We start from the raw sequence: 10942 nt of genomic DNA, 5'->3' as shown, positions 1-10942 counted from the left end.
AATTGTAGCTTTGAAGGTTATTAGTCTGGTTAATTTAAGGACCAGCAAATGAAATAATGAAGAATAGGGAAGGTGTTGGAGGATGGGAGGGGAGGCAGACGATGTGACTGCAGAAGAAGAAGAATGGGGAAGGGGGTGGGGGTGCACATATGTTGGTGGGCCAGAGGGAGCACTCCGTTTAGTGATGGTGGGAGAAGAGGGGCTGCACATGATGGAAAAGGCTGGATTGTCCATTTTGGGTCAAAGGAGGCAGAGGACAGAACGTCGACAATAATTATCAGAGGCCGAACGTAACCAGGGTGGTGGGGGATGACGGCAGCGACGTCTTGTGTGGTGTGATGACAGCAGATGAGGACGGTGGTGGTCGTGGCGGCGGCGGCAGCGCTGAAGACGAAGACGGAGGCGGTAACGGTGAGTAGGCTGTGGTGTGGTGGTGGCAATGACGGCAACAGCGATGGCGACAAGGGCGGTGGAGAGACGACTGCTGCGGCGTTTGTGACGGTGGCTGCGACTATGGGAAGATAGCTGACCACGTGGGCCACGGCGACAAGGAAACGATGACACGCGAGTGGTCGATGCCCACACACAGAAGACAGTCTCTACGACACAGGCAATCTTTGTAGACCAACAGATACTTACGCAAAGCTTAGAGGAGTGGCCAAAACGAAGCTAGAGACAGAGACGCCTAGTCAGTAGGTGCTAATGTGGGTGTACACTCCAGCACTCGCTCCGTCCTTTTAAATTCACCGACCGCGCCACTGAGTATGCAGTCATAGGTACACAAGCGCCAGAGGTGTTGATAGGCGGCAAAGAAGTACACATATGCACGAATCAGACCTGTGGCGATCGACCCACACTGGGAAGTCGATGTATTGCTGTGAGCTGCACTGCAGCGACGTTTTTGCATGTTTATTAGAGAAAGCACCAGATTCGATGACTCATCCATGCTGAAGACGCTATCTCTGTTAATTAAATTCGTCACTAAACGAATTTCTATTGTTCTTTCTCCGGCAGGTCCCAAAAGATGAAGTGGACGCTAAAATTTCGTCTTTTCTTACAACACAGAGTGACGTCAGTAAAGTCCTCTGCCACAGACGATTTATTTGGCTGCATTGCCAGGTTTCCTTGCTACGTACCGTGAACATTTCATGGACTGTACGAGTCGTCTGCCTCATGTATGAAAGGTTACATTTGCAGGGGATATTGTAAACTGCATCCTTCAGGAGCATCAAATCATCTTCAACGAAGCCCGAGATTTCTGCTGTCTTTGGCGGAGGGCGGAAAACCACTTCTACTTTGTGCTTCCTGAAGATCCGTACTACTTTTATCGACAGGCTTAAAGACATAAAGCAAGAAACCCATGAATTCAGATCTTTATGTCTCTTCTACTGAATCTTTTAGCGACTATGTTGTGAAAGAAGCAGCTGAAATCCATTTGATGACGAATTTAATTAATAGAGGTAGCGGCCTCAGCTTCGATAAATCAATAGAATTCAGCGGCTTCTGTAATATACACACGAAGACGTCGCCAAATTGTAACTTACAGATACACATCGATATCGCAGGGTGCATAAACTGCGCAACCTAATATCTAATTCCTGCATATATTTATTTCTTTGCCGTTGATCTTTGGCGCTTGTGTACCTATGACCACATGTGCAGTAGCTCAGATCGCAGGATTAAAAGGACGGAGTGAGTGCTGGGGTTTTATACCATAAGTTGTTCAAAAATACGGGGAATAATAATACCTTTTAGGGAAATGGAAACATCCATTGCATATGCCTGCGAGAGTAATTCAAGGTGAGGAAGGGACTTCGCCACGCGGGATTAGCCGAGCGGTCTCGGGCGCTACAGTCACGGACTGTGCGGCTGGTCCCGGCGGAGGTTCGAGTCCTCCCTCGGGCATGGGTGTGTGTGTTTGGCCTTAGGATAATTTAGGTTAAGTAGTGTGCCAGCTTAGGGACTGATGACCTTAGCAGTTAAGTCCCATAAGATTTCACACATTTGAACTTCTTTTTTTTTTGTTTTTTTGAAGGGACTTCCCATCCGACCCGGAGGGCACAGGAAACAAACAGCTGTAAATTGTGGCCTCTTGGTTCTTATACACATTGTACGAGTATATTACCCGTCTTTTTATGTACGAGGGTCGTTCAATAAGTAATGCTCCACATATTTTTAAGAAGCCTTTAATATACACTGACAAACGTCCTTGTTGGTGCCTCACATTTGATGTTTCTTCTCTGCGCCGGTGTAAAGCGTCAAAATGGCGTCTACATACGACTCACGTTACAAGCAGCATGCTGTTATTGAATTCTTGTGTGCAGAAGAAGAAAACGTGGTGAACATCCATAAACATTTGTATGCAGTGTATGGCGATGCTGCAGTTTATGGGAGGCACCCAGGAACACATTACCGGATTGGGTTAGACATCATTGGCCCATCCACCATACAGTCCAGACCTAGGACCCTTGGACTTCCATCTCTTTGAGCCGCTTGAAGATTCTCTACGAGGAACACACTTTGAATATGACGAGAGAGTCAGTCAAGCTGTGAAAACATGGTTACGTCTACAGGACAACAGCTTTTACCATCAGGGAATACATGCTCTTCTACGACGTTGGCGTACGGAGATAGAACGTGATGGAGACTAAGTATAAAAACAGGCCATGGGCATGTTGATGTAGATGGTCACCAAATTCTGACTCTTAACAATAAATACGTTCTGAGAGAAAAAATGTGGGGCATTACACTACTTTTCTCGGGATTTCGAACATCTTTCCCCACTTGGCTTATCCTGCTTTTCTCATGAATTCGAACATCTTGCACCATTTACACTGTCCAACACTTTCTCCAGGTCGAAAAATCCCATGAACGTGTCTTGGTTCCATTATCAACCGCAACGTCAGAACTGCCTCTCTGGTGCCTTTACCTTTCCTAAAGCCTAACTGATCATCATGCAAGACATCTTCAGTTTTCTTTTGCATTCTTCTGTATGTTATTATTGTCACCAACTTAGGCGCGTGAGTTGTTAAGCTGACCGTGCAATAATTCTCCCACTTGTTGGCTCTTGCTATCTTCAGAATTGTGTGGATGATGTTTTTCCGAAAGTCTGATGATATATCGCCAGTCTCATACATCCTGCACGCCAGTGTGAATAATCGTTTTGTTGCCACTTCCCCCAATGGTTTTAATAATTCCGATGGAATGTTATTTATCCCTTCTGGCTAATTTGATTTTAAGTCCTCCTAATCTCTTCTAAATTCTGATTCTAATACTGGACCCTCTACCTCCTCCCTATCGACTCCGGTTTCCTCTTCAGTCACCTCATTAGGTAAGTCCACCTCCTCCTCATAGAAGCCCTCAGTGTACTCCTTCCATCTATCCGCTCTCTCCTCTGCATTTATCAGTGGGATTCACGTCGCACTCTTAATGTTATCACCCTCGCTTTTAATTTCATCGATGGTTGTTGACTTTTCTGCATGTTGAGTCAGTCCTTCCGACTATCATTTCTTGTTTCAATTTTCATGGTTTTCGTGTAGCTATTTCGTGTTTCCTTACCTGTACTTCCTATTTATTTCGTTCCTAAACGATTTATATTTCTGTATTCCCAAATGTCCCTGAACATTTTTGCACTTACTTCTTTCGTCGATCAATTGAAATATTTTTTCTGTTACCCACGGTTTCTTTGCAGTTACCATCCTTGTACCTACGTTTTTCTTTTCTACTCGTATCACTCTTTGTAGAGATGTCCATTCCTTTTAACTGAACTGCTACTGAGCTATTCCTTACTGCACTATCTATACACTTAGAGAACTTCAATCGTATCTCTTCACTCATTAGCACTTCGGTATCCCACTTCTTTGCGCGTTCATCCTCCATGACAAGTCTGTTAAAATTCAGCCTACTCTTCGTCATTACCAGATTGTGATATGAGTCTGTATCTATCCCTGGGTACGCTTTACAATCCAGTATCTGACATTGGAATCTCTGCTTAACTATGATGTAATTTTACCGCAACCTTGCTTTATCTTCCGGCCTTTACCAAGTATACACTGTCTTCTTGTGATTCGCTATTACTATCTAATGTCACAACTCAGTCTCTCTCCTCTTTGATTCCTACCAAGCCCATATTCTCCGGTAACCCTTTCTTCTACTCCCTCCCCTACAACCACATTCGAATATCTCATGATTAATTGATTTGATCTCCCTCTACACGCTAAATTACCCTTTCAATATCCTCGTATCCCTGCTTGGGACGTCGGCATGTATACCTGAACTATGGTTGGTGGTGCCAGTTTGCTGCCGATTCTGATAAGAACAGTCCTGTCTCTGAAAAGTTCGCAGTAACACACTCTCTGCCCTACGTTCCTATTCATAACGAATCCTACTTCTGTTACATCAATTTCTGATGCTGTTGATACTACCTTATACCCATCTTCTTTTCATTTCAGTTCATTGCCACTGTATTTAAGTTGAGTCTTAACATTTCTCTTTTCGGATTTTCTTGTTTCCTTCCACCTTCGGACTTCTGACCTGCCATGCCCTGACTCATAAAACGTCATCCTTTCGTTTTTTATTCAATCTTTTTCTCACGGTCAGCTCTTCATTGTCAGTCCCCTCCTGGAGACGCGAATCTTTTGCCAAAGGAGAGATCATCATGTCCTGTAGATACACATTGTGTGTCATTAATGCAGTGGATCCCATTGCCTTGTGCAGCCTCATGCCGTTGATAATTGCTGAGTCTTCCAGATTTTAGGGATAGTTTTCCGTCCCAAAGGCAAGAGAGTCCCCTAAACCTATCTGCGCTCCTCAGCTCTTTTTGAAATGGCCCCTGGCAGATTAAGGGTTCGAAACCGGGACCGAGGACGTTTTGATTACAAATCAAAGACGCTACCCCTAGCCCACGGGCGCTAGAAATTCTGAAAAGCGAATTGCAGTGCTAGGTATAGAGGGTATTAATGAAGTGAGGTGGAAAGAAGAAAGGATTTTTGGTCAGACGATATAGGGTAATATTAACAGCAGCAGAAAATAACGGGAATAGGCCTCGTTATGAACCATAATATAGGGTAGACAGTGAGCTACTGCGAACGGTTCAGTGATTGAATTGTTCTCATCATAATCGATGGAGAAACGACGCCAACCATTATACGTCAGGCATGCATGCCGATGTCTCAAGCAGAAGACATAGAGAAAGTATATGAGGATACTGAACGGTTGGTTAAGTATGTAAAAGGAAATGATAACCAAACAATCACGAGCGATTGGAATGTGACCGTAGTGGAAGCATTAGAAGAAAGAGTACGGAGGAATATGAGCTTGGCAGTAGAAATCAGATTGGGGGACAGATACATCGAATTCTGCAGTAAATTTCTGCTAGTAATAGCTAAAAAAAATCACAATACGGGGAGGTATACTTCGAAAAGGTATGGAGATTCAGAAAGTTCTAGCCGGATTACACCATGGTCAAACAGAGTTTACGCAGACTGAAGTGTAAGAGACTCGTGCAGAAGAATCAGTGTGGGAAGAAGTGAGGTACTGAAGTACTGAATAATGATAAGATACAATTGAAATTCTCTGAGCCTATAAACAGTGCGCTAATGAATACCACAGTAGACAGTTTAGCTGAACAGGTAGGGGCATCCTCTAAAAAGGATAACCACATAAGCTGGAAGACAAACATAAGTTTAAGGAAGGTAACTACGAAGAAAATCGGGTATGCAAGTTGATAGAGGAAAGAAGGAGGTACAAAAATCGTCAGGGAAATTGAGGAATACAGAAATTTAAGTCCCTTAGGAATGAAATAAATGGGAAGTGCCTGAAAGATGGCTGATGGCTCTGAGCACTATGGGACTCAACTGCTGTGGTTATCAGTCCCCTAGAACTTAGAACTACTTAAACCTAACTAACCTAAGGACATCACACACATCCATGCCCGAGGCAGGATTCGAACCTGCGACCGTAGCAGTCGCACGGCTCCGGACTGCGCGCCTAGAACCGCGAGACCACCGCGGCCGGCGAAGTGCCTGAAAGCTAAGGCAAAATGGCTGAAGGAAAAATGTGGACGTCGGAAGATATGATACAGCATATAGAAAATTCAAAACAAAGTTCGGTGAATTTTAAAGTAAGGGCGTCAAAATTAAGAGTGTAATGCGGCTTCCACTGTTCAGAGCAGAGGAGAAAGCAGATAGGTAGCAATAGTACACTGAAGGTCTCTGCGACGGCGAGTACTTGTCTAATGACGTGAATCAGAAAGAAATGACAGTTGATATGTGTGTCAAACGGGATCCAATACTAGAGTTCAAAGAGGTTTGGTAGACGTGGGATCAAAAAAGGAATCAACGATGGGTAATATTCCTTAAAAATTTCTGAAATTATTGGTAAATGTGACAACCTAGCGACTTGTCAAGTTGGTGCGTAGAATCTTTTAGTCCGGAGACATACTATCAGACATTCGGAAAAATACGGTGAACGTCTTCTTGACGATAGGAAAGGCAAATAAGTGCGAGAAGTAGCGCACAATCGGCCTAACGTCTCAGGTCCCCAAATCGCGACAAGAATAATAGACAGAAGAATGGGAAAAGAAAGTGAGGGTCTGTTACGTGACGATAGATTTAGTTTTCGGAAAGGTAACGGCACCAGTGACGCAATTGTAACTTTTCGGTTGATAATGGAAGCTAGACTACAGACAAATCCAGACACACACCTAGGATTTGTCCACTTCGAAAATACGTTCCACCTAGTCAAATGGTGCAAGATGCTCGAAATCCTGAGGAAAATCGGACTACGCTGAAGGGAAAGACGAGCAATATACAATATTTACAAAAGCCAAGAGGAAAAAATAAGACTGGAAGACCAAGAACGAATTGTTCTGATTAAAAAGAGTGTAAGGCAAGGATGTAGTATTTCGCCCTGTTGTTCGCTCTATACAGTGAAGAAGCGGCGACCTATTTGAGATATGGGTTCAAGAATGGGATTAAAATTCAGGGTGAAACGATGTCAAAGGTAGGATTCGCTGATGATATTGTTATCCCAACTGAAAGTGAAGAAGAATTGCAGGACGTGTTGAATGGAATTAACTGTGTAAGAATACAAAATATGAATTGAGAGTAAACCGAAGAAAGAAAAAAAGTATGATGAGCATCATAAATGAAATTAGCATTACATTTAACGTTATAATGGGGGAACACGAATTTGACAAAGTTAAGGAAACAAAATAACCTAGGAAGGGTCAAGCAAGGACGACATAAAAGCAGATTAGCATAGGCGAAAGGACATTCATTGGCAAGAAAGTCTATGTATATATAATATTGGCGGTAATTTGAGGAAGAAATTTCTGATAATATTCCTTTGGAACACAACATTGTATGGTAGTGAATCATGTACTGTGGGAAAACCGGAAAAGAAGAGAAATGCAGCGTTTGAGATGAGGTTCTACAGAATGATGTTTAAAATTAGGTAGACTGGTAAGGTAAGGGATGAGGAGGTTCTGCGCGGAACTGGTGAAGAAAGAAACATATGGAAAACACTGAAAAAAAGAGGTCACAAGATGGTAGGACATCTTTTAAATCACCGAGAAATAACTTCCATGGTGCTAAGGGAACAGTAGAGAGTAAAATCTGTAGAGAAAGACAGAGACGGAAGTATACGCACCAAATAACTGACGACGTAGGCCGAAATTGCTACTTTGAGATGATTGGCACATGAAGTTACTGTCGGGCCGCATCAAACCAGTCAAAAGACAGATGTTTGAAAAGAAAACCTTTACCGATATTATGCTTGCGGTTTGCACCATATTTCGTTTTCAGGAAGCTTTAAATGAAAGTTGTTTGTGCTGCTTAATATTGTCTGTTGAATTATGGATTTCATTTTATTGATTGTTATCATTTATTTGTTTCTTCCACTTGCAACCAGTCTCAGAATCGAGTTCGTCAAATTTTATGAGTGTCAAACTTCGTTCTTGCCTTAACCAGGTAATTGAGATACGAGGTCATTGGATAGAAGTGTTAGACGTTCTGCGTATCTAAATCGAAAAAGTCGTAGGTCGCTTCTCTCTGTTAATAACGCCATCGAAAGAACATAAGCGGGCTTTAATATAAACTAAAATACTTTCGTAATAACTGGCAAGGAAATATTCGAAAAGTGGAGGAAGCACAGATTTAGTTTTATGGTGTCAGTACTCGAGCTAGATAAAGCCAAATGTACTGCAGCCATAGTGGCATCGTCAAATGTTAAATGCGGAATCAGCGCACCAGCATCGTCAAATACATTTTTTTTAACAGTAGTTTTCCTGAAAACATGACTCGTGCATGTGATGTGATTTGTATGTATTTGACGATGCTGGTGCTGATTCCGCATTTAACATTTGACGATGCCACTATGGCTGCAGTACATTAGGACTTTGTTTTTATGAAACAAATCTGATGATGGTTCATTAAAGACCGAAACCGGTAATCTGTTAAACAAAAAAGATTGTGACCATAGACGTAAATTAAAGGAAACGTATTACATATACGGGTCACTGTGTTTTTTCGCGACGATATCGCAGCTTGTGAAATTACACATTTTAGTTATTAACCCTCTATTTGGGAGGTTGCTCTCAAGCAACATCTAATTTACGTTGGCCTTATGGGACAACAAGCACTTCCCAGTGCTTTTTATTGGCATTGTTGCCACCAGGAAACGTTCCTTTACACACTGCCAATGCCAGTTTTTGTAATAGTTCAAGGCTTTCCACTCGAGATGGCAGTTTGTGCAGTGGTGTTACAGAGATCCCCTCGTGTGAGCAACAGGGGTGTCTTATTTTGGTTATGAAAGAGTGGATTTGTATAAATTGGCAGTAATCTTAGCAGATTTTCTTCAACAAATACCCAGAGGTGATTTTACAGCAGAAAAATATCAATCTCATGTTGTTTTGAATTACTTAAATAGTATAAAATTTTTATGTTGCCTGTGGGTAACATTGCCCATAGTTGAGACATGTGCCATTAGTATATTACATATGCTTACGGCGTGACAGAGTAGACATTTTTATTTTCAGGGGCGTTTTAGCTGTGGATTCCAGAATATTTTATGGAATTAAAAAAGCGAGAGGAATAGTAGTTCCACCAGAAAACCCGGCTTTGTCTGATCTAAGCGAATCTGACGACTTGCGTCTGGTCCCGGCGGAGGTTCGAGTCCTCCCTCGGGCATGGGTGTGTGTGTTTGTCCTAAGGATAATTTAGGTTAAGTAGTGTGTAAGCTTAGGGACTGATGACCTTAGCAGTTAAGTCCCATAAGATTTCACACACATTTGAACATTTTTGACTCTGAACTCGAAGTTTTGGCAGACTGTAGTGATGATGATCCAGCCTATATTCCGGAGCGTCAATCTCATTTCTATAACCTAGTTATACCAAAAATTGATTCTGATTCAGGAAGTGAAATCTCAGAAGCTGAACATGGGCAAGAACCTTCTGCAGTGAATACTTCTAGTGCAAGTGCCAGTCAAGTGAAAAAGAAAATTACAAAAGTAGTCACTTACATGGGGGTAAAGGAAGATATAACTGCTAGGGCAGAAAGCCTCTCGCCTGTGTTTTCTGATGAAGGCAATACACCACTGGGTTATTTAAGAAGATTCTTTGATTCAGAACTAATTGACAAAATTGTGCAGGAAACGAACTTATACTCTGTGCAACGAACTACCACATCAGTAAACACCAATATAAATGAAATGGAACTATTTTTCGGTGTTCTGATATACATGGGTCTTGTTTCTATGCCTTCGTACACTCAGTCAATGAATTGTGAAAAAATCACCAGCATTTTCAGTTTGAAGCGCTTTCAGAAACTCCGCCGATACCTGCATTTTACGAACAATGAGAATGCTGTGAACTCTTCTAACAGACTTTTCAAAATAAGACCTGTTCTTGAGTCAATTGTAAAGAACTGCCGTGAGCAGAAACAAGAGTCGGAATTTTCTATAGATGAGATGATAGTTCCATATAAAGGTACAAGAGCAGGTAATTTGGGCCAATATATTCAAAACAAGCCACACAAGTGGTGTTTTAAGATTTTTGTTCGTGCTGGTGTGTCTGGAGTTGTCTATGATTTTCTTCCCTATACTGGCAAGGGGATGATAACTGATCTTGCTGATGACGAGAAAGTATTTGGAATTGGAAGACAAGTTGTGCTTATACTTTGCAAAAGTATTCCAAGAGATATTTCTCCCAGAGTTTATTTTGACAATTTCTTTTGCAGCCTTGAACTTATAACACACTTAAAAAAATCAAAACATTGAGTCCATGGGCACCATAAGGAAGAACCGAATACAGAACTGTCCTCTACAAGAGGAGAAACAGTTACTGAAACGAGGCAGCGATGACTACAGGAAGGACAGTCATTCAGACCTCATTTTAGTAAGGTGGGCAGACAATAAAATCGTGATACTTGCAAGCTCATTTTTGTGATGTCCAACCACTCTCAACAGTAAAACGATGGGACAGCAATGAAAAAAGAAGAACTGACGTGCCCTGTCCCAGTACTGTACGTCAGTACAACAAGCATATGGGAGGAGTTGATCTTGCTGGTATCCTCATAGAGCTCCACAGAGTACCAATGAAAACGAGGCGTTGGTACATGAGACTTTTTGGGCTTATGCAGGACCTGAGTGTTGTAAATGCCTGGCTGGTATTTCGAAGAGAATCTCTGGACAAAAAGACCTCATTGAAGTCATTGAAGGCAGATATTGCCAATGGTTTGATGTTTTCAGGAGAAAGGAAAGTAGGAAGTCCCTCAATAGACATAACACCACCACAAAAGAAGAGGAGGAAGCCAACAGCTCCGACTGTTACACAAGATGTCCGATTTGATAATATGGAGCATTGGCCTGTATACGGTCCCAAAGGTCGTTGTCGTTATTGTCCATGTGGTTATTCTACAGTCATGTGTTCAAAATGCAATCTAG

General features: G+C 42.2%; 1 protein-coding gene across 1 annotated transcript in view; it reads right to left on the bottom strand.

The window, feature by feature from the left end:
* Positions 1-277: 277 nt before the first annotated feature.
* LOC126260380 (matrix metalloproteinase-18-like) overlaps positions 278-10942 on the bottom strand; it is a 59887-nt gene continuing 49222 nt past the window's right edge. Inside the window, exon 4 of the mRNA XM_049957707.1 lies at positions 278-384. Coding sequence (XP_049813664.1) covers positions 278-384 — 107 coding nt within the window. The remainder of the gene's footprint in view (positions 385-10942) is intronic.

The sequence above is a fragment of the Schistocerca nitens genome, chromosome 5 (genome assembly GCF_023898315.1).
Source record: "Schistocerca nitens isolate TAMUIC-IGC-003100 chromosome 5, iqSchNite1.1, whole genome shotgun sequence".
Lineage (NCBI taxonomy): Eukaryota > Metazoa > Arthropoda > Insecta > Orthoptera > Acrididae > Schistocerca > Schistocerca nitens.
This window is presented reverse-complemented; position numbering and strand designations above follow the sequence as displayed.